Source organism: Mustela nigripes, chromosome 15 (assembly GCF_022355385.1).
Source record: "Mustela nigripes isolate SB6536 chromosome 15, MUSNIG.SB6536, whole genome shotgun sequence".
Taxonomy (NCBI): domain Eukaryota; kingdom Metazoa; phylum Chordata; class Mammalia; order Carnivora; family Mustelidae; genus Mustela; species Mustela nigripes.
Window position 1 is genome coordinate 74,398,514 of NC_081571.1, and position 25,064 is coordinate 74,423,577.

At 39.4% G+C, this 25,064-nt stretch overlaps 1 protein-coding gene across 2 annotated transcripts in view; it reads left to right on the forward strand.

The window, feature by feature from the left end:
- Nucleotides 1-25,064, forward strand: part of PCCA (propionyl-CoA carboxylase subunit alpha) — a 413,253-nt gene that overhangs the window by 256,836 nt on the left and 131,353 nt on the right. For both annotated transcript variants that reach the window (XM_059378122.1, XM_059378121.1), the window contains one exon: nucleotides 10,182-10,284. In XM_059378122.1, the coding sequence (XP_059234105.1) occupies nucleotides 10,182-10,284 (103 nt within the window). The remainder of the gene's footprint in view (nucleotides 1-10,181; nucleotides 10,285-25,064) is intronic.

Here is a 25,064-nt window from a genome sequence, read left to right on the forward strand (position 1 = left end):
CCACACAAATGTTGTATATAAATATTCATACTCACATTCTTCATAATGAGTGAACAGAAACAACCCTAAGTAGAATGGGGTGTCTTTATAGAATGGAATATTTTTCAGTGACAAAAAATAACATATTGACACTTCCTACAGCGTAGATGAAATTTGAAAACATTATGCTGAACGAAGGCATTGTAACAGACTGTAGATTCTCTGATTGCACTTATATGAAATATCTAGGATAAGCAAAGCTATAGAAGTAGAAGGTACATTAGTAGTGGTGTAGGGATGGACATTGGGGGAGGGGAACATGGAACATGTTTTAAAGTTGCCTGGGGTGATAGGTGCACAGCTCTGGATATACTAAGCACTGTTGAATTATGAAGTTTGGAAGGGTTAAATTTATGGTGTGTGAATTTTATGTCAGTAAAGCTGCTTAATATTTTAAAAACTTACTGTATTTTGTATCCAAGAACTTGTTTTCCTATTAGCATAAAATAAGTTTTAATTTTAGGAATTAAAATGAGATGATGTATCTTCTAACAGGATGGAGTCTTCTTTAAGATTATTTCTTCTCGGGGCGCTTGGGTGGCTCAGTGGGTTAAAGCCTCTGCCTTCGGCTCAAGTCATGATCCCAGGGTCCTGGGATTGAGCCCCATATCGGGCTTTTTGCTCCGCAGGGGGCCTGCTTCCTCCTCTCTCTCTGTCTGCCTGGGCCTACTTATGATCTCTGTCAAATTAATAAATAAGATCTTAAAAAAATTATTAATTCTCATTGTTTATATGACTGCTCTCATTTAGTTACATGAATAAATTTTAAAAGTGTAGATGTCAGGTGTTCCTGGGCCACTACCTGATGGTGGAAATGGTATGAATATGTGACCCAGTATTCTTCCATTCCTTATTTCCTCCTCTGCCTTTGGAGATCAGTGATATAAAGTTAATATAAACCTAATCAGCCTGGAGAGGTTCCAGTTTCTGTAATGGTGGTATGGCTTATTTCTAACTGACCCTCCTCCCGATAGCAGTTACACGCTCTGGAGATCTATGGCTATTTGAAGGCTCTGGATAACAACTGAAACCAGTCAGAATTCGGACGGACTTGGAGCCTGTGTAGAAGGGAGCCACACTGGAGCTCGACCTGTGCATGGCGCCTCTCCTGAGGTGGTCACCGTTGAATGTGTGTATCCGAGCATGGCCAGAACTCAGGAGTTAACCACAGTCTTACTGACTTGACTCTGGAAGAATGATGCTCAGAATTGTAAGAACTGCTGAAAATGGAGCAGGGATATCATGCAAAACGAGAGCAACAGAGTGAGGAGTTCTGTATCTGAATTTTGCTTCCCTTCCAATGGATGGCTGACTCCTGAATTGTGCATAAAACTTCAAGAATCCTAGCATGTGAATCCTGCTGGAATGCAGAAGGAACCGAGCTGAAATTTCACTTGCTGCCCACCGAGGAGATGGTAATGTTTGGAGTTTGAGCCTCACCAAATTTGAGGGGCTTGTAAATGCCTTGAGTTTTCCATGAAAACCCCAGAGGGACCGTGTCTTAGGGGAAACTATGTTTCTGCAATAAAGACTTTTAGTGACTTCTGAATTTGGACTTTTAATTCCCTGAGAGCAAAACAAAATAGACATCCTAGCAGAGCACGAAGCTGAGTCTCCATGACTTCGGAGTGATCAGCTGGTCATTTAACTGCCTACTGTAATGAGAATCGGTACTTCCCAGGAGAAGATAACAGAAAAATACAGTGTCTACAACATTTCCACAGTCTGGGATCCAAAAAACAATTCACTGGACATACAGTTCAAGCATGAAAGTTGGCCAATGGTCAAGTGAAAAATCATTCAGTAGAAACCAACTGTGAGACCGCTAAGATGTGCATCACAGATAGGACTTTAGCAGAGTAATTAAAATTATTGTCAGATATTAAAGATCAAAATGAGGGAGTTGATAGGGCATATAAGCATAGATCTGGGAACTAACAAATAACCAGCTAGAAATTCTAGATCTAAAATGGTACTATCTCTGCAATGGAAAACTTGTAGGCAAGGCTGAAAGCTGTTGGCGTTGACAGAAGGAAGAGTTGGTAAACTTAGAAGAGAGACTCCACAGGCTGAAGAGAAAAAGTACTTATTTTGCAAGTCTCTGTGACCTAAGTTGATAGGATTAGGAAGCCTAACTAATACCTATTTAGACATACAGAAGAAAGAGAAGACACAAAATGGGGGAAAAAATCTGAAAAATACTGCGTTATCTCCTTATGTTGGAAACAGGACAGAGTTGGATTTTTTACTTTTATTCACCATGATGATACTAGAGATCCTGGCCAGTATGATAGGAAATAAAAAAAAAAGTCATGGAGATCAGAAACGGAGAAGTAAAGTCATTCCTCTTCACAGAGGAATTGTGTTTACATAGAAACCCCTAAGGAATCTGGGAAAGTTACTGGAATAAATTTAGCGGGGTTGCACGATAAGAAGTCAAATATAAATTGTGTTCCGATAAACTAGCAACACTGAAAAAATGACTACTAACAGTTTTATTTAATACAGCATGAACAACTTAGGCAAATACTTTAACAAATTAAATTCTAGGTGGTCACTTGTCTGAGTACTAAGGCTTGGAAAAATAATGAGGCCTAAGGATTGGGGAAAGGAAGCTTTCCCAGACATCTTAAGAGGTTACATAAGAAAACTCTGAAGGAATCTATGATACATCACAAAGAAAACTAAAACAAAAATAGGTATAATTCTAGCAGAAGAGATCCAAGACTGCCACACTTGGTCCAGAGAAATTAAAAATGTAAAATAGATAAGACCTATTATTTTCATAGGATAAAATACTGTTAAGACATCAGCTCTCCCTCCATGAATGAAGAGATTCAGAGCAAGCCCAAACATAATCCCGTTAGGGTTGCTTTGGGGAGGATGGAGAAGAAACTGCCTGTGGCATTTGAAATTTGTATGGAAATGGCAAGGTATCTAGAATAGCTAATATTGTCTTACTGATGGACAAAGCTACAGAACTTGGTCTACAGATTTTCTTGAAACAACTAGATGAACCTACCTCTTCCTCTTTCCCATCACACAAGAAGATGATGAATCACAGGTCTACATAAAAAAGCTTCTAAAGGAAAATATGAATATATTTTCTGGGCCTTGATATAGTCAAAACAGTTCTTAGCAAGGACATAAAAGCACTGAATATAAAAGGGAAAATTCATATGTTTTTACAACTATTAAAATTTTCCATTAACAGCAGAGATTGATGTTTGTTAGACTAAAATCCTAAACACTGACAATACCAAATGCTTGTGAGAACCACGGAAACTCTCATTCATTGCTAAAGGGAACGCAAATGCTACAGCGGTTTCAGAATACAGTTTAGCAGTTTTTTTATAAAACTAAACTTCCTTTTACCATATGATCGGGTGGTTGTACTCCTTAGTACTTAGCCAAAAGAATTGAAAATGTTTCTGCACCAAAAGCTGCCTGTGAATGTTTATAGTAGCTTCACTAATCATTGCCAAAACTGAGTAGTAACCAAGACATCTACTTTAATTAAGTGAATAGTAAACCATGGAACATCCAGGCAATGGACTTTAATTCAGCAATGAAGAACTGTCAGCCATCAAGCCACAGAAAGACCTGGAGAAACCGTAAATGCCTAATGCTAAGTGAGAGAGGCCAGTCTGAAGATTCCATTCTGGCTCTACAACATTCTGGAAAAGGCAGAATGTTGGAGACAGTAAAGATCAGTGGCTGCCAGTGATCCGGGGGATGGAGGAAGGGTTAAGTAGGTAGAGCATAGGGAATTTATAAGATAAAACTACTCTATGTGACATCTTAATGGTGGAGACATGTCACTATACATTTGTTGATACCTGTAGAACGTATAGCCCAGAGAGTGAGTCCTAATGTAAACTGTGAACTGCAGTAAATACTAACGGATCAACGTTGGCTCATCAGTTTTAAGAAATGTACCATAACAGTGCAGAATGTCAATAATATGGATCCTGTACCCAGGGTGGGGTGAGGGAGGGTGGATATAGGAACTCTACTTCCTGCTCAATTTTCTGGAAAACCTACAACTGCTCTTAAAAAAAAAAATTAAGACCATTAATTAAAAAAGAAGAAATCAACAAAAACTGCTGAAGGTAAAGATATTTTTAAGAACATTTATAAACCATAGAGGGGGAGAAAGTATTCACAACACATAAATCTGACAGAAGCTTTCTAAAAAGGAATTTCCACAAATCAGACCAATATCTTAATAAAAAATGGGCAAATTTTTTAATACAAGTGACCAGAGACAAGTATTGAGGTCCCCAGTGTTATTTGTCGTAATGGAAATGGTCATTAAACAGTAATGAGCTATATTCTGAGCCACTGTCCTGGCTGGAAGTAGAAACCAACACGAAACGGCAAGATTATGTGGCAAGCTCCATTGCCGGGGATGGTACTAATATGTTTTAAGACCTTGTAACACAGGATGGCAGTTTTTGTAAAATTAAACGTGTTTACCCTCATATGTCCACTCCTAAGAGTTTTTACCCACAAGGAATCAAGACATCTGTCTTCAAAAAAGGCTCGTACAAAGAATGATTACAGCAGTTTTGTTCTTAAGAACCCCAAGCTGGAAACCCACGTGCGCATCAGCAGAAGGACGAACTAGTTTTGGAATGCTTGTGAGACAGAGTACTACTCAGCGATAAAAAAAGAATGAACTGTTCAATATTCATGAACCTCAGAAACATTCCATGAGGAGAAGAAAAGCCACACATAAGAGTGCCTGGTTTTGGTGTTCTCTTTACATGAAACTTTAGTCTAATAATATGCAGTGAAACTACTGGGGGAAAGGGGCAGATTTCCTGGAAGGATAATGATGAACATACAGTTTTGAATTTCACTGTATATAAATTGTGTATTAATATATTTCAAAAAAATAACAGGTTGGAGTAATAGAGGATTTCAGACATGGTATCAGGTTATAACGATTCATGGTAATAAATGACTTAGCGTTCATTTCCATGCACTAGTCTGTGTTACATGTTTTATCTTATTTAATGAGATGTGGATAAAGTGTTCTTACCACTTTGGCCTCACTGATCAGGAAAGACATGAAGGAAGCTGAGTAACTTAGAAGGTCACGTGGAGTCTGTGGTCAGCCCAGTCACAGGGCTTGTAGGGGTGGTGGTTAAACTCCATCGCCTTTCTTGACTAGTCATGCCCAGCGTTTAAATTGAGAACCTGAACCCTTTATTGGTGGCAGAAGAAATAAGATTTGCATAATATTAAATTCTCTAAGATTATAAGTAATATTAGTATTCATTTCCTGATCCAGGTATCATGTGTGGTGGTGTCACTTGTAATGCTAATGATATCAAAGTCGGGGGTGTGCCGTCATGCTTTCTAGGCAGTGTTTTGTGATATACAGTCTTCTACACAGCCTCCTGTCTTTGAATGTACACATTTTAAATTGCATATAGGCAGGATTCTGTTCCTCTACTATGACAACTTTAGCTTTGAAGAGGTTCTCTGAAAATGCTGCTTTTATCTTTCTTCTGCAGTGATGAACTTGAATGTTGGAATGTTGTAAGTTCTCACATAATACGGCTTAGATTTTTGTTTGCTTTGGCAGTAGACCTCTGTTTAAAATTCCTTTAATCTGTTCATTCCATGCTTTTTATATTCATTTTGATAGCTGATGGCTCTGTGACGAATTTTATATGAATTTATCGAACTAATAAAACTTGTATTTGTACATTCTTCTTCCATCCCAGTTGCTAAAAGTGAGTTTTTCAGCAAATTGCTGAATTTTTGCCTTTAGATTTTTTTTTTTCCTCTCCTGGAGGAAATAAACAATTCATATGCTGAATCTAAAGTTTCATTAAAATTGCTTATGCCCTGTCTCAGGCATTTTAAGTGGGCCATCTGTCTAAACATCTCTCTCTTTTTTTTTCTGATCATTTCCTCGACTTATTCATGAACCATGGGAGGGCTCCTTTGTAGTCTCTATGTAACTGCTTCCATCTACCCCCACTGAATACATCTATGTGCTTGCATAACGTAGCTTTTCACCGTGCTGGCAATTCTCTGAACTTGGTTCAGATGAATGGCCCACTTTTCTGAAGGCCTTTTTCTTCCTGCAAAGATTTGTATGCAGAAGCTGACCTCTGTGGCCATGGAATGCAGCGTTATTATTCTTGATCATTTTACAGACCACCCACTGTTAAAGTTATGATCAGGGATTGCTTAATGATTCTTTGACCACTAACATTGTTTTAACTCAGTATCTCACTCTTAAATAGGTAATGACACCATTAAAAACCAGCTTTTCTGAGTGTCTCCTAATACGATTTTGAGATGCTTATGATCCTTGATAACCAAAGATGCTGTGAGTGATGTTTACATAAAATCTGCCCTAAAACTTGATGTGTAGTAGCAATGTAGGTGGGTTAGTAGCATTTACACTTTTTTTTGAGTAAAATATTCTAGTAAGTTAAATGTTTTAGCAGTAAGTAACATTTGTGATAATCAGCTGGCCGTTTTTGCTATAAAATACAGAAAAATGTAGTTTTATTGAACATACTCTTTCTGGTTGGCTGATGGTAATCCGAGTGGACAGGTCTGGGTGTAAGGGCTGTTGTTTGACTTGCTTTGTGAGTTGCTGTTTATGTGAATTCCCTTTTCCTGGATTTTGAGGGTTTCGTTTGTTTTTGGAAGTCGTAACTTCAATGATAATCAGCTTTGCAAGTAACTTATAAGCTGCACAGATGGAATTTGTGATCACATGGCAGCCTCTTTCGGCGTGTAGTTCGGCAAAGAAGCTGTTTTCTGTGTACTGTTACTCATGAGTTGTATGAAACTTCAGGACTTTTTCTCTCCCTGCCCAGAGAGTTTGTAAAAATCTTGGAGACTACTTTGGATTTAATGGATAACTTAACTCTTCTCTAAAATTTAAGATATCGCTGTAAAATATAACAAGTACCATTAGAAGCGTGTTTGTGCTGGTGGGATTGATACCAGTGATTCAGGGTGATCGTCACTACTGTGGTTGCCTGGGATTTGCAGAAGTAGAGCACACGGCCTCTCAGGTTGGCATGTGTGACCAGCTTTATTCATAGTTTATTGTAGTCTGTTTCTGCCCGGAGCTTACGGACCTGTATACTGAATAGACATGCCAAACCCATCCTTTGTATTTTAAAACCAAACAAAACAACTTCCAAACTTAGGTGGAGCCAGAAGGGATCTTACCCAGTTGTGTTTGTGGGAGAGTGAGCTTCTAAAGAGAGTCCAAAGGTGACCATTTTTCTCTTGTATCTCGTGGGCCTGCTTCGCCTCTTTCCCACAACCTCCTAACACGTCACCTAAAAAGATATGGTTTGAAAAGTGCCGCTGCAGGAGCTGCGTGCCCTGAAGAAGTAATAGTTTTTCTGTCACCTCCCCAGCGCTGCGCCAGCTGTATTTCACAGGTGTGGACATTACGGTTCCAAAGGACTCAGGGAGGCCCGGCTGCATTGTTAGTAAGAGAAGGGGCTGAGATGAAACCTCAGGATTTCAACTCAAAAGAGCCTATGCTCTTTGCACAAGGTCCCTCTTGGGGTAGGTTAGAACATATATGAAACAGATGTGGATCAAAATAAGACAATGGAAAAATAAATAGTTAGGTTCTGAAGGGTGGCAACTCTACCTCGCCACCATCTGTGGGATTGTTTTCTGTGGGAAAATGCAGTCTGGCTTCCAACAGGATGTTAGGATGAACTCCCCAGCTCCGCGGGAAACAGAGGCTTGTTGCATAGCTAAAAAGAGTCTCCAGGTTTACTGGCAAGAGTTACCTCCTCCAGGCCACTGAGTTGTGAAAAATACTAAGCATGTAATATAGGTTAAGCAGAGGGGAGATGACTGAGGTTTGTACTATGATCAGTGCCTGTAGTTAGGGACCAGTTTAGGAGAGAGATGATGGCCCTGAAAAATCTGTTAGTTTGTGGATCAGAAGGAATCCAGGGTTACCATGAAGGGCTTTCAGTTCTGGGGCTGGGGGAGGGGCGATGAGTGTTGGAACTAATCAAAGTAATAGAAGTTACCATTTATGTGCACTGCTTAATGTGGTCCTCAGCACATCAGTCTGATGCAGATGCTGTCGTATGTCTGGTTTGATATATAAGGAGACTGAGCCAACGGTTAGCTTAAGGTCAAGACTAATTAATGTCAGGGCTGGGTTCTTTATCTGGTGCCTCAAGTCACTGGAGCCTGAGTGTGTGACCGCTGTGTTAGTTCTCTTGCTTGTTTTGGCTTGATCTGTGAAGTACTTTAAGGGTTTGGAGCAATCAGATACACAAGTCAGCATAATCCGAAATAAAACATACAAAGAGTGGAACCTTAATTAAACAGGAAGCTTGATTGGTAGGTAGGTTGGTTAAGATTTAACCCAATGTGAAGTAGAAAAGCATGGAACAATCCAGAGCAGGAGAGTTACATAATTATTTTGATAGGAAAGATTTTAGAGAGCAGTGTGGCCAGTAATACTAGCTGTCAGGTTGTTTCTGTTGTGATGTACCCCTGAACAGGTCGGGTGTTCTCCCCGTCTGAAGGTAAACAGAGGGAAAGCTAGTGAGGTGGTCAGTAGAGTTCAGGAACATCCGGGTAGTAAGCCAGGAGCTTGGGGTCCGTGCTGCTCTGGAGTGCACTCTGTCCATTTGGGTGACCCGGGCTCCCCTGGCAGAGCTTGGCCATAACAGGTGCTCCTCACATTCTGCCCTGCGGACCCCTACCCCCCCACCCTTTCTCCCCAGCCTGCACTGGGTCCTGGGGATGCAAAAATAAGGCCTGATCTTGGTCTTTTAGGAGCTCTCAGGCCAGTGGGGGAGACCCACTTAGATAGACAGATGCCCGGTGGAAGAGAGTGCCAGAGTAGGGGTGGGGTTGACCTAGAGGAGCGCTCTGCCCCACCACACTTTGCTCTCTCCTCGCCTCACTTTTGCCTCCGCCTCCTGGACTCTTCCCTGTTGTCCTTTCCAAACCCTCCTGTGAGAAGCTCTGTACTCTGAACGCATCCTCTTTAAACCGACAGAAGGGAATCCTCCGTGTGTCTGCCTTGTGTATTAGCGGTGATTTACTGATGCATTTTTAAACTTTTCTCTAATTTCCATTTCTAGAGTTTTAAAACATTTCTTCGTCTTCAGAAAATAAACAGTGGGCCGAATACAAATGTTCCCCTAAATTACCCATCCTTCTCCGTTAGACATTGTGTCTAGAGATGATTTGATTATAATCATAGTTTATGTGACTGATTTTTTTTTTAGTAGAATACACAGAAAATCATTTTGGACTTTGGGGGAGGGGGTGTTAAAACATAACCTCAACATTTTTTCAGAGTTACGACTTGAATCTGAATACTACCTATTTAGTGTTTCAGAAAAACTATTTTACAACTATAAATAATGAAAACACTCAGTATTTAAATTAGGTTAATTCAAAAATCGTTAAAATTTTGTTACTTTAAAAAATTGTGGGAAATATTTATATTCTAAAAATGTTTTCTCTCTGACTGTCTGACCCAGTTTTTCTGGACCACATAATGTGGCTCATTGGCAGGAATGACCTTTGTGTTAAGACTAGCATCATTGAAGTTGTATTCTTACCCAAACAAACAAAAAAACCAAAACAAAATGATGTTAACACAAGTGAATAACTATGTCCGAACTCACTAAATTGTATGTTAATTATATGCAGTTTTTTGGGTAACGAGTATAACTCAATAAACCTGGAAAAACGAGGTTGTAAATTTTGTAAATTAAATAACATTGTAAATTTTTAAAACCATCTGGAACAGTAACCAAATATTGAAAAGAAATTAATATTGTAGAAAGTTCATTTTTGAAGACTGTCACAATTAAGCAACACAAAATCAAAGAAGAGATGATGGTACTTGGAGTAGATGGTGGGACCACAGTTATCCCAGAATGATTGCTTTTCTCCTCAGAATGTCTGCGTGTGTTTTGTTTGTTTTCAGTTACTCCAGTTCAAACCTGAAAGGTTTTTTTCCAAGCATAGAATCTTTTAAAATAATGTTCTGAATTACGGTCTTTGGCTGTTTCACCCTGCACACTTAATGTCAAAGGAAACTCAGCTTACTAGGAGAATACTATAAAATGATTAACTCTTTTTCTTTTTTCCTACTTCAGAGTGCCTATTATTAAACCACAAGAGGCTAACTGGGAGCTCTCAGTAAAATTGCATGATGAAGTTCATACTGTCGTAGCATCAAACAGTGGGCCAACGTTCTCTGTGAGTTTTATTTCTTTATTTTATTTTGTTTTTTCGGCAGTCTTGAAATTATCTATGAATATTTAAAGCAATTCTTTAACTTGTTTAGCGGCTATCATCTTTTGAACCTGTAACATGGCTATGTATTTGTCTCATCTTCTTTAGGAAGCTGAATGCCAATGGCAGTTTTTGTTGTCTCACGTTAATTAGCAAATATACGTTCTGAGATTTAGGCACATTCTAAAACCACTTCCTGACACCTGATTCATTTTCCTTTTGTTATTGAGAAGTAATACTTCTGTTTTTGTGACACAGAAGAGCATTTTTAAGTATAATTCCAAACATATGATAGCTGTGGTAGGTAATCATTCTTTTAAAACAAGTAATCTGAAGCCTATGTAGCATTTTTTGAGACATCATGTTGTGTGAGACATTCTTGAGGCTAAATTACCTTGTGGTGACATTCCTTTTATTTCAAAGGAACTTGAACTTAAACCCCTTGGATGGTATCCATGATAGAACTGCTTTCGTTTAATTCTGGTCTGTACTGAACAACGTTACATTAAGATTTAGTATTTATACTGTGGTATGAATGATATGTTTAAATACTGTGATTTGAGATTGCCAGAAAAATACCGTGAAAGGTTAACTTGCGTCGTTTTTTGGTTTCAGCATGAACCCACAGAAGCTGCTATGTAGTTAGTACAGTGAATATTTTATTAATCTACATTTCTCTTCTTGTGGCTACGTTGTGATGAAACGTTATTTTGTTGTATGGGAAAATCAAAAGATTTCAACAGGATATGAAAATTAATATAATTTCACAGAAATAAAACCTGGTGAGGCTGAGGTATATGGTGGCAGTTTTGTTTGTTTTTATGTAAACTCTTCCCTCAAAGTGGGGCTCAGCCTCCCCACCCCCAGGTGCAGAGTCCCATGCTCTTCCAAATTCAGCCAGCCAGACACCCCCTGGTGGCATTTTCCTGATAGAAAATACCCCACATTAAGAGTTACAGAGAATTCGTTAATGCAGCATAGCCTTACTATGTACCTACTGTGTGCTAGCGAGACTGGAGAAGCTGACATTCTTATGTGGTTGTCAGTCACAGCCAAATGAGATTGACTCAGGAATTACGTGTAATCTCCTTGGTTGTTTTTAAATTTTGTGCTTCATTTGATAAGCCAAAATTGCTAAAGCATTTGTTCCTAAAAGGTATTTCAGTCCACTGTCTTGAAATGAAAACTATAGTGGCGTTAAACAATTATCTCACAGTGCGTTTTGGGACGGGCTTATGGGATTCTTTACATTCCTCTTTTCTATATGATCATTTTAGAAAGTGGCTTCATAAGTAGAGATTTAAGTGTGCATCGGGTTGAGTAGCAAATTACATATACTGAAGTAAAGAGCATAAATATTATAGTGCAGCATTTTCCTTGGGGAAGGTTAACTTTTCAAAAATGTAGACTTAGCATAATTTTCAGTTCTGTACTGAGTCACCCTGAAGTGTTACTGTTCATCTGATCCTCCAGTACAGTGTTTTTCTAAGCAGTGCCTTGCCTTAGTAAGGAAACTGCTCGGATTACTTCTCAGAGCTGTTGTTCTTTGTGCTTCTTTCCTAGTCCATGTTGAAAAACCAGAGACCATGAGCTCAAGTGGTGTCTTTGACTTTGCTGTAGAATTACCTCTTGTTTTACTTTTTAGCCCACGGGCACAGTAGGGCTGTTTAAAAAAAATATTCTATTGAAAATTTCCCTGGAAAATATGCACCTTGATATATAGTATCAATAACTACTACCCCTGTTTATTGGTTTTGCTACTCAGAAGCAGCAAACCTAACAAGAAGCAAGTACTCCTGACGGTGTGTACTTTTCTCCTAAGTACGTTGGACTGAGCTTCCCTTGACATCAGTCTTAGCGAAAAGAGTCAAGGTGAATAGTGTAGCTGAAGTAAAGGCTCATTGGTATGAAGTCTGTAATCGTGTGGAACCTCTGCTTTTGGGATCTCAGGGGAAGAGCTGTGACTGTTGGTTTTCTAGAACACCCACTGCCCCATCAAGAAAAAGTTGAATTGTCCTAGAGGTGACTGTCTAGGTTAATGATCCCAGAAGTAGTACTGGTAAGGTTTTATGCCTGTAGTAATGCTTTGGCTATCCCACATTTTCAGGATGATTTTTTTTTTTTTAAGATTTTATTTATTTATTTGACAGAGAGAGATCACAAGTAGGCAGAAAGGCAGAGAGAGGGAGAGGAGGAAGCAGGCTCTCTGCTCAGCAGGGAGCCCGATGCGGGGCTCGATCCCAGGACCTTGAGATCATGACCTGAGCCGAAGGCAGTGGCTTAACCCACTGAGCCACCCAGGCGCCCTCAGAATGATTTTAATTACAAAAATTTAAATTATAAGATGTTTCTTTCAAATGGGGAAAGTACAGCAAATGTACAAATGTTCTCTATAGGTCTCTAATGAAAGAAAAAAATTCATAGTTACAGCTAAATCCCTTTTTTCTGCAATCCCATTCTGCCCTTCCTCTCCAGAGGGGACAGCTGTCCTGCAGGTGCTGCGTGTCCTCCTCGTCCTCCTCGTCACACTTGCAGTGTGCGTGTGTGTATTCTAAGAATAGCAAAAAAGAAAGTTGTAAAACTGTAAGTACTTAGTGATACACTTGTCAAATTTTGAAATACACAAAGCAAGAACAATTCCACTTACAGCAGCAGCAAAAAAATGAAGACACTTAGGAATAAACTTAACCGTGGAGGAGGAGAAAGTCTTGTACGTGAGCTACTACGCAATGTTGCTGAAAGAAACTGAAGAAGACACAAACGTGTGGAAAGTCCTCTTGTGTCCCTAGGTTGGAAGTCTTCATGTTGTTGTGATGTCAGTACTACCCACAGCAGTTTAGAGATTCGGTACGATCCCTATCAAAATCCCAACTGAAGGTTTGCCGAGATAAAGAGATCATCTTTATGTGAAGAGATGGACCCCAAATCGCCAGCACAATTTTGAAAAAGAACAAAGTTGGAAAGCTCACACTTCTTGATTTTTAAAACTTATTACGAAACTACAGTAGTCAAAATGGTGTAGTACTGTCACAATAACAGCACATAGACCGTTGGAATAGAACTGGGAGCCCAGAAATAAACCCTTGGATATATGGTCAAATGATTTTTGGTAGGAGTGCCAAGGCAATTCAGTGGGGGAGAGGATAGTCTTTTCAATAAGTAGTAGTCAGTGGGGCGCCTGCGTGTTTCGGTTGTTAAGCGTCTGCCCGAGGCTTGGGTCGTGATCCCAGGGTCCTGGGATCGAGCCCTGCTTCGGACTCCGAAGGAAGCCTGCTTCCCCCTCTGCCGCTTGCCCTGGTTGTGTTCCCTCTCCCACTGTGTCTCTCTCTGTCAAATAAATAAGTAAAATCTTTAATAAATAAATAAATAAATAGTAGTGGTGACAGTGTATATGTACATGCAAAAGAAAAAAAATTAGGTTCTTGCCTTATACCGTGTACAAGATTAACTCAAAATCTACCAAAGACCTAAATGTAAGAAGAAAACCTGGAAAAGTCTCATGACATTGGATTTGATGATAATTTCTTGCACGTGATGTTAAAAGCCCAGGCAAGAAAAGAAACATAAGTTAGATTATATCAGAATTTAAAACTGGTGCATTGGGGCGCCTGGGTGGCTCAGCCAGTTAAGCTTCTGCCTTCAGCTCAGGTCATGATCTCAGGGTTCTGGGATTGAGTCCCGCATCTGGCTCCCTGTTCAGCGGGGAGCCTGCTTCTCCCTCTCTTTGCTGCTGTTCCCCCTGCTTGTGCTGTCTCTTTCTCAAATAAATAAATAAAAAATCTTCAAAAAAAAAAAACAAAAAAAACTGGTGCATCAAAGGTCCACAGCCAGGAGCAGAGTGAAAAGGCAGCCCACAGATTGGGAGGAAATATTTGCATATATCTGACAAGGAGTTGTTATTCAGAATATACGAAGAATTCCAGTAACAAAACAGCAATAAAACCAAAAAACCAACCTGATTTTTAAAATGGGCAAAGAACTCTGATAAACATTTCTCTGCAAAGAAGGTACAGAGATGGCCGGTAAACACAGGAAAATCTGCTCAGCAGCACTAATCGTTGGGGAGATGCAAATCAGAACCACCAACTCCGAGTTCTTAAGATGGCTATGATAAAAAACAACACAAAATATAGTAAGTGTTGGTGAGGCTATGGAGACCTTGGAATCCCCATGCAGCTGTTGGTTGGAGTGTTAAATGGTACTGCTGCCGCTGGAAAAACAGTTCGGTGGTTCCTCAAAAATTAAAAGTAGAGTTCCCGTAGGACCCAGCCGTACCACTGCTGGGTATTTACCCCCAAAAGAATCCGAATCAGGGTCTTGAAGAGACATTTGCACACCCATGTTCAGCTGCATTATTCCAATAGCTAAGAAGTAGAAGCAGCCCAAACGTCCAATGGTGGAGAAGTGATAAACAAAATGTGGTGTTTATAGATCACGGAATATTACTCAGCCTTCAAAAAGAAGAAATTCTCATACATGCTGCAAAATGAACGAACCTTGAGGACATTGTGCTTAGTGAAATAAGCCAGACACCAAAGGAGGGATACTGCCTGATTCCAAACCCCGCAGTATGCAGAGTAATTAAACTCATAGATGGAAAGTGGAATGGTGGTTGCCAGGGGCTGGGAGGAGTGGGGGGGGCAATGGGGAGTTCCTGTTTCCAGGGCCTAGAGTTTCAGTTTTCCACGATGAAGGGATGGGGCTGGCCGGGTGACTGGTGCGTAGCAAGGGGCATGCATTGCATACCACTGAACTGTACTTCAAACTGGGTAAGCCATTAAATTTTATGTTATATAAAACATTTTAAAAAGACACAAACCAACACAGATTAGTATTTTTGATAAAATTTATAAGCAGGAAGGATGAAACTGGAAACGAAGGAAGCATGGTTAAAGGACAAAGTGACGCGAAGGAGGGGGAGGTGGAGTGAAATTTCATGTTTCAGGTCTTTGGTTCTGAATATAAGCGTCAGAATGTATAGAAGAATTAAGTATAAAATCTCAACACAAAGTTGAAATATTATTTTGCATAATAAGATGATAAACGTCAAAATACCAAAAACAGAGTTTTACTTATATTTATTTCACGATTCTCTTCTGGATTCCCAAGATACCATCTCTTCTCTTTTACTCTGCATAATGTGAAGCTGGTCAAAATAGTTCATGATAAAAGAAAAGGTTAATGCATTTGTTATCTTAAAGATGGGGGCAAAAATTCACATTGAAGGCAATTCATTTGGAAGAAAAATGTCAGAGCACTTCTGAAGTGAAGAAAATTTACTCATGAATTCAGGCTTCCTAAAGACGAAAAAATGAGCACTGTACGTGCACTTAAAATTTTTTTTTGCCTGATACTTACGTTAACTACAAATAAGCAGAAATAATGAAGAACAGTTATATATGATCCTTGATAGTGATTTAGATATCCTTTGTTATAGTGAGCCACTGAGTGAAATATTTCTAAAGAACCTGTGAACGACTTCTTAAGAATAACCAGAACTTAAAAAAAAAAAAAAAAAAAAAGAATAACAAGAACTAATGAATTTTGGCATCGCAATGTAACTTTTGTTAATAGTTGAAAAGAAAAATGTAAATGGTCAAAAGTAACATTTAGCATGGTCAAGGAAGATGAAAATTGTTTTCACTAAAAAATAAAAACTTTTCAGTTCATTTTCCTAAATGAGATTTCTATTATATTTTTTTGCTTCTTATGGAAAAGTTTTTGCTTCTTATGGCTTCCTTTTGATAGCCATAAAATTTTGCTGCATTTTTGATTTACAATCAGAATCTTTTCATTCTCCCAGTTGAAGTTATATATTGATAAAACTTATGTTAAAAGTTAAATGGCAGAGATCCACTCAAACAGCAGATTTGTGCAGCAAAGCAACTATAACTGGTGAAAATTAGAAAAGTCTGTATTGTAGGTGACACATATTGTTGTATGTAGAAAATCCTGAGAAATCTATTACGGAAATAGTATAGATAATAAACAAGTTTAGGAAGGGTCTGGGATACAAAATCAATGCATAAAATCAGTTGCATTTCAAGTTCCTTGCAATTGAACAATCCAAAAATAAAATTTTGAAAACAGTTTCATTAACAAGAGTATCAAAAGAACAAAGAACAAAAGAAGTACAAATTTATACTGTGAAAACCACAAACTATTGAAAAAGAAGTGAATGGAAGTCCAAATAAAGTGAATGGAAGTCCAAATAAAAACCGAAAGCATCTCATATTCCTGAGTTGAAAGACTTAATATTGTTAAGATGTCAGTATTTCCTAAATTGGTCTATACGTGCAATGCTGTTCCTTCCAGAATCCAAACTTTTTTTTTCCAGAAAGTGCCATGTTGACACTAAAATTTATATGGAAACTTACAGAAGCTTGGTAGTAAAAGCAATCTTTAAGAAAAGAATAAAGTTGGAGAATTCTATTTCCCTCTTCAAAACCTACCACAAAATTGTCTCATAAAGACAGTCTAGTACTTGTGTAGAGATACAGAAGTGAGAATCCAGAACAAAATCGCTACGTGTGTGTTCAAGTGATTCTTGACAAAACTACTGGAATAATTCAAGGAAGGAAAGAATAATCTTTCCAACACCAGCAAATGGTGTTGGAACAAGTGGGTATCTAGATGTAAAAGAATAAAGTTGATCCCTATCTCATATTGAGTTAATACACCAAAATTAACCTAAAGGGGATAAAAGATCTAAATGTAAGAGCTAAAACAATAAAACTCTTAGAAGAAACATAAGGATACATATTCATGACCTTGCACATGGCAGTAGTTTCTTAGATAGGACAAAAGCACAAGCCACAAAAGAAAAAATAGATAAGTTGGTCTTTGTCAAAATTAAAAACTGTGCTTCAAAGGATACTAACAAGAAATTGAAAAGACAGACCAGAGAATGGGAAAACATATTTGTAAATCATATATTCAGTAAAACACTTGTATATAGAATATGTAAAACTGGGGTTGCCTGGGTGTCTCAGTTGGTTAAGCGTCTGATCCTTGATTTTGGCTCCGGTCATGATCTCAGGGTCATGAGATCAAACCCCATGTTAGGCTCCATGCTAGGTGCAGAGCCTGCTTAAGATTTTCTGTCTTCTTCTCCCTCTGCCGCCTTCCACTCTGCTCACACACACACTCTCTGCCCCTCTCTCTCTAAAAAACAAAACATAGGGACGCCTGCGTGGCTCAGTTGGTTAAGCTCTGCCTTCGGCTCAGGTTGTGATCCCAGTGTCCTGGGATCGAGTCCCACATCAGGCTCCTTGCTCAGCAGGGAGCCTGCTTCTCCCTCTGCCTCTGCCTGCCTCTCTGTCTGCCTGTGCTCGCTCGCTCGCTCTCCCTCTATCCCTGACAAATAAATAAAATCTCAAAAAAAAATTAAAAAACAAAACATACAACTTAAAACTTAATAATAAAAAAACCCCACAATATAAAAATGGCATTTTTTTAAATCTGAATAGTCATTTCTCAAAAGCAAATCTACAGTTGTCGTATCTATACAAAGATGCTCAACATTGTTACTCATCAGGAAAATGCAGATCAAACCACGCGGAGAGAGCACCTCACACCACTAGGATGATTGTGGTCAAATAGATAATAACAAGGGAATTAGGAGATGCACACTGGTGGTAGAAATGTAAAATGGTGCCTAGCCTTTGGAAAACAGCTTGGCCTTTCCTTAAAAGTTTAAACATAGGGGCGCCTGGGTGGTTCAGTGGGTTAAGCCTCTGCCTTTGGCTCAGGTCATGATCTCAGGGTTCTGGGATCGAGCCCCCGCATAGGGCTCTCTGCTCAGCAGGGAGACTGCTTCCTCCTCTCTGTCTGCCTGCCTCTCTGCCTACTTGTGGTCTCTGTCTGTCAAATAAATAAATAAAATCTTAAAAAAAAAAAAAAGTTAAACATCTGGGTTATCCAGATCCTTGACACAGTTTGGGGTTTTTCGTTTGTTTGTTTAATGAGTTTTATTTCTTTTATTTGACACGGAGAGAGAGACAGCGAGAGAAGGTACAAGCAGGGGGAGTGGCAGAGGGAGAAGCAGGCTTCCCCGGAGCAGGGAACCAGTGGGGCTCGATCTCAGGACCCTGGGATCATGACCTGAGCCAAAGGCAGACGCTTAATGACTGAGCCTCCCAGGCTCCCCAGTTTTGGGGGAGTTTTTTGAGAGAGAGAGAGAGAGCACCGGGTGGAAGTGGGAAGTGGCAGAGGAAGAAGGAGAGAGAGAAACTTAAGCAGGCTCCGCCCCCAGCGCAGAGCCCTTGGGGGGCTGAGAGACTCTGTCTCACAACTGGGAGATCATGACCTGAGTCAAAATCTAGAGTTGGATGCTTAACTAACTGATTGAGACACAAGGGTGCCCCTGACTCAGTTCTTTCTTAAGTATTTAATCATGAATATTTAAACAAGTATTTTTAGACTTAATTATATCCTTGTTACTATGGCGGATATGTTTTACCTCCTAACTATTTCAAATAATAAATTTTCCAATAATAGTTGCTGAGCTCTGAGCAACTCGAAGGTGAATTGAATGGGAATAGATATCCCTTTACCCTTTCTAGAAAATAATTTGATAACATCCATCAAAGACCTTTAAAAATGTTCATATTCTGTGGTCTACTGATTCTGCATCTAGAAATCTATCCCAGAGAAGCAATGAAAAATTGCTAATGTGACCATGATATTATGGAAAAAAGATGACTTAAAGGTAGCTTGCTTTGGAGATATCCATGTCGACAATCTCTGGTTGTTATGATAAAGGGAGACTTGGAAGTAATTAAAATGTTGTGATAAATGCTATGATAGAGGTTCCTTCAACCAGTTAAATCTCAGAGAAAGATAAAAAAAAAAAAGCGCTCAACTGGCTGGGAGAAAGGAAGGATCTCGGTGAAGGTGGAGGAGTTCTCCTTGGCGGAGATGACGAATGAGTAATAGCTGAGAACGTGATTAATACGGAAGTCACGACTTGCCTTGGAAATGGTGCTATAAATAGGCAAGGCAAAGCCCAGGCCCATGGTAGCAAGCTAAGTTTACTGAAAAAAATCAGAGACATCTTCTAGAGGTAGCTTTGGTTCTTATTATGGAAGTGTGTGCTTCCTTAATTTTTTGTTTGTTTTCCACACAGGGAGTGAGGACAGGGTTCCCCGGTCTTGTTTCAGTTGCAGTGTTTTTTTTTTTTTTTTTTAATTTTTTATTTTTTATAAACATATATTTTTATCCCCAGGGGTACAGGTCTGTGAATCACCAGGTTTACACACTTCACAGCACTCACCAAATCACATACCCTCCCCAATGTCCATAATCCCACCCCCTTCTCCCAAACCCCCTCCCCCCGGCAACCCTCAGTTTGTGAGATTAAGAGTCACTTATGGTTTGTCTCCCTCCCAATCCCATCTTGTTTCATTTATTCTTCTACCCACTTAAGCCTCCATGTTGCATCACCACTTCCTCATATCAGGGAGATCATATGATAGTTGTCTTTCTCTGCTTGACTTATTTCGCTAAGCATGATACGCTCTAGTTCCATCCATGTTGTTGCAAATGGCAAGATTTCATTTCTTTTGATGGCTGCATAGTATTCCATTGTGTATATATACCACATCTTCTTGATCCATTCATCTGTTGATGGACATCTAGGTTCTTTCCATAGTTTGGCTATTGTGGACATTGCTGCTATAAACATTCGGGTGCATGTGTCCCTTTGGATCACTACATTTGTATCTTTAGGGTAAATACCCAATAGTGCAATTGCTGGGTCATAGGGCAGTTCTATTTTCAACATTTTGAGGAACCTCCATGCTGTTTTCCAGAGTGGCTGGACCAGCTTGCATTCCCACCAACAGTGTAGGAGGGTTCCCCTTTCTCCGCATCCTCGCCAGCATCTGTCATTTCCTGACTTGTTGATTTTAGCCATTCTGACTGGTGTGAGGTGATATCTCATTGTGGTTTTGATTTGTATTGCAGTGTTGTTTTTGATCTGAATTTAGCCTCTTTGGAGGTATTTTCATGAAGGAGCTGATTACTTTGTCCTGCAGTGAAGTGTGGCCTGTCCTGGGTGCTGATAAGCGCCATATACACCTTCTCTCTAAATGAGGCAGCAGGAAGACTGAAGGCGGGGGTTGCCAGCTTGGCGTGGAGAGGGAGGCTCTGTCACAGAGCCTGTGAGCATAGAATCTAAGAGAAAACCATGGTCGGTGTGGTCCAAAGCCCACACACTAGTACCTCTTAGTAACTCATCTTACAGAGTCGTTTTGCTAGACAAAATTCTGGGAAATATTAGGACTGTCATGGAAAATTACAAGGAATAATGCACTTATTCTAACCAGAATAATTCTGTCACAGGATACAAGGGTTTTCTTTGTGATGTGCTGAACGTTAAGGCTACAGTTATACTGTTTAAGGAAGGTAGGACAGGAACACTAATAAAGCACAAAAATGTGCACAATATTATATGTACACGTACCCTGTGGTGAAAAGTACAGAGTCAGGAATGCTTGGTTAGTCGAAGCTGTTAGGAAGCATTTTTAGTAGCTTATTACCTACCTCTTGTAGGTGTAAACATGTTTTTGAATTGGCATTAAAATTCAAAATCTTGAATTTTACCAGTGATTTTAGTTTTATCTAAGTTAGTAATAATATTCAAGAGCAATATAGGATTTAAGATAAATAAGATTTTGGATCTGAAAGAGTTTTCATTTTGGTTTCTTAACAATGTTAGGTTTGGTTGATGTAATATTGTCTCATCTTTAGATGCCTGTGGTGGAGGGAGGGAATGTTTTGTAGGGTTCATATCATTGAAATCACCACCCTATAGTTTTCTTTCCAAACAGAGAAAATGGTGATGAACATAAGAATAAAAAATAATAATTACATATGGATGTATAATAAGAAATAATTACATATGCATTGCCTGAGAATTTCTTACTCTAATATAGCTTACCCTTTTCCATTTGTTCTGCCACCATGTGTTTTGTTCTAGACTTCTAGATAAGAAAACATCCCACCAGGGGTGCCTGAGTGGCTCAGTCAGCTAAGTGTCTGCCGTCGGCTCAGGTCATGATCCTAGAGTCCTGGGATCGAGCACGGTGTCAGACTTCCTGCTCACTGGGGGTCTCCTTCTCTCTCTCTCTCTGTCAGTTGAATAAATAGAATCTTACAAAATACAAAAAAGAAAGAAAGAAAAGATCCCACCAGTTTTTTTCCTTTTTTTTTTTTAGATTTAATTTTAGGGATGCCTGGGTGGCTCATTGAGTTAAATAAGCCTCTGCCTTGGGCTCAGGTCATGATCTCAGGGTTCTGGGATCGAGCTCTGCATGGGGTTCTCTGCTCAGCAGGGAGCCTGCTTCCTTCTCTCTCTCTGCCTGCCTCTCTGCCCACTTGTGATCTCTGTCAAATAAATAAAATTTTTAAAAAAAGATTTTATTTTTAAGTAATCTCTACACTTAACATGGAGGCTCAGACTTAATAATTCGATCTTTAAAACCCCGACATCAAGAGTCACATGCTCTAAGGACTGAGCCAGCCTCGCGCCACCCCCTGCCACCATCAGACGTATTTAGAGAGTACTTTTGCAAATACGGTTTTAAGTACATCTAGTAAAGTATTTTTATGGAATATTTTCATAAAAATTAAGATTTAAATGAAGTTAGCATTTATGAACAAATAATTTTGTGCACAAAATCTTATTTTCTTTATGTTTTCAATATGTATTTATACTTGCATTTTATGTCATAGTCTCTGTTCCTTTTATCCCATTTTTGGAGTAGAAAGTAATGCCAAATCATGTAGTTACTGGAATTTCTATAGGACATGGTAATATCATGTTTTTTTTTTTTAAAGAAATAATTTTCAAATACTCTTCCTAAAATAAAATACAGTATTATTCTTTCTTTCCTTTTGCCTGTATCTGTGGTCAATTTTTAGAGTAGACTCTTAATTTGAACATGAAAAAGACATCAGCAAACAAGGTCCCTTCACTTTTACATATGTGCCTACTGTAGGCTTTGTATTAAAAAATTATACATGGCTAAAGTGCACGGTAGACAGAAAACATTTTGGAAGTAGCATTTAAAAATGAATACCATAATACTCTGAGGTGCTTATAATAAAGGACTTTAATCCTAGTTAGAAAATTGATACACAGTACATGGTAAATGACAAAAATTGAGGTAAATTTTTGAAGTCATGCAATATTTTATATTTAAGACTTAAAAATTGGGCACCCGGGTGACTCAGTCAGTTAAGCATCTGCCTTCAGCTGAGGTCATGATCCTGGGGTCCTGGGATGGAGCCCTGTGTTGGGCTCACCGCTTAGTGGGGAGTCTGCTTCTCCCTCTCCCCCTGCTCATGCATTCTCTCTCAAATATGTAAATGAAATCTTAAAAACAAAACAAAACTTTTTCTAAAAACAACTCAGTGTTATGATCATGTGAATTACATTTTTTATTAGGTAATTTTTTCACTCAGACTCCTCCCCCCCCCCCCCCCGTTTTAAAAAGTATGCTAGACAAAGTAGCAAAAATATTACCCTATTGGAGAAAAATACTCTCTTAATGAATTTTTTTCAGAAAACATAATATTGTGTGAACATGAAATTCTTTCACTTTGGCAAAAATATTTGTCTTCTTGATAAAGTTATTTTTCCATTTGAGAAAAAATTGGGAAATAAGTTTATGCTTAAAAAATTTTAAATATTTCCAAAAATATAAAACCACCACAAGTAAAGCGAATAGAGAAGCCAACCAACAGAGGAGAAATTTGTCACTCCTTTGGTGACAAAAGGAAAATGTTCTAAATATATAAAGAACTCATTTAGATCAATATAAAAATAACCAACCTTCTAAGTGAAAAATGCTCACGTAGCTTATAGCAGAGGAAATATATAACTGGTTCCTACACATATGAGAAGTGGGTCAATGTACGCAGAGAAATTCAAGTTAAAATTATGACATAACCATTTTCCACCTGCATTTTGGCAAAGATGAAAAGCTTGATAATTCTCTAATGGCGTAAGGTTATAGAGAAATAGCCCCACGTATGTTTATTGGTGGGTGAACAAATGGATACAGCCCTCAGGGAGAGTGGTTTGACAAAATGAATTTGTACTACAGGATGTGTTCCCAGGTCGCACATGTATTGGTATGTTCATGGCAGTGTGGCCTGTAGGTAAAGGACTGGAGACAACTGGAATGCCCATCAAAGTGGGAAAACCGAACAGAGCCCGAGCATGAACTACTACATGGCCATCTAAAAAGTTCTGAACTTTCTCTGTATATGGATCTATCAATTGACAAAAGCCTTGTGTTTTCATTGTGTAAAAAAGAATGTATGTGTTTGTTGTGCTTATGGAATATCTTTGGAAGGAGCCCCAAGACACCGATTAACCATGGTTGCCTTTAAACTGGGGAGCCGGATGGCTGACCCCATGGCGGAAGTGAGGTACATGCCTTACGCTAGATGATCCTTTAGTACTTTTTGAATTTTGAGCCTATTTAGTGTTACCTGTGTCCCTACCCCTGTCTCCTCCCAAAAAGATGGCTCAAAATTGTGCGGTGGAAGGGTCAGGAAGATACGCGACTCTTGAAATAGTGGAATTTTAATAACCTGTCAGGAACCTCTTGGGATGCCTGTGGCATCCAGGGAAGTGGTCACATGGGCCGCGGGCTCGTTAAATGACGAGCTCTGGTGCTGTCCACCTAAGTCCACGAAATACAGTTACCGAAGCGCCTTCAGCCCCCCCTCGCAGCTTGAAGGTAGTTGCTGGAGGTCGCGCAGGCTAGGTGAAGAGATTGAGCTAGTAAGAATTACGAGACTGGAAGAAGAGAAGGGACTGTAACGTGGGTGAGAAAGAGGAAACTGAGTCAGACAGATCTGGATGGCCCCTCCAGTAGCTTTCTGTTTTTTCCTTCCTCACACGTGTCCGCTGTGCAGAGGTTACTATCTGGAGGAGCCAGAGAGAGGTATGTCTTGCTGATAGCAAAAGGAGTGAAAACTCACTGCAGAAGTTTTGCTCAGGGTCCCAGAATTCATAGGGATCTGGTCGGTCCTGACATGTCAGGGGCGGAATGGAATTATTTTCTGCTCCTCTTGGGTTAAGGAAGAAGGCCCTCAAGTAACTCGCTTTGCAGTGTGACTTTACCTCAAGCTAAAGAATATCCTTTCAAAGCCAACTCCAAAGGGGAAAACAACAACAACAACAAGAGACCAACTCCTTCAGATCAGCTTGACGTCGGATCGGAGGGGGTCAGGTAAATGAGGTTGGACAGAAACTGAAGAGTAACTTGCACAGCTTGACTGTTTACTTGCCAGACACACCCTTGCGCAGTGCAGAAGGCTCTGTACTTCTGAACCACAGGACTGAATTTTCATAAAAAGGGGAGGCTCCTGCCCATGTAATCTGGAAAATTGCTTGTCTAATTGGGTGCACAGTTGCACCTGGACCCTCTTGAGTGACTCTCATGTTGTGCTTAAGAGTCGAGGAACTTGTCATGTGACCAAATGAAGAAAAGATTAGTTCTAAAATCCAGTTGCTTTGGAAATGGAAATCACTGTATGGCGTTGTTTGTTATCGTATTAGAGTTGGCAGATACGGCCACTAAGACTTTTGGTGACTTTTTGTGTTATTCCCTGGTTTCAGCCACTTTCCAAAGCATTTTATTTAGAGTAAAACTGGAGTTTTACTCCAGACACAGGCATCCAGGCTGTGTCAGTTCTGCTTCATGAACTTATAAGTAATTCTTTGT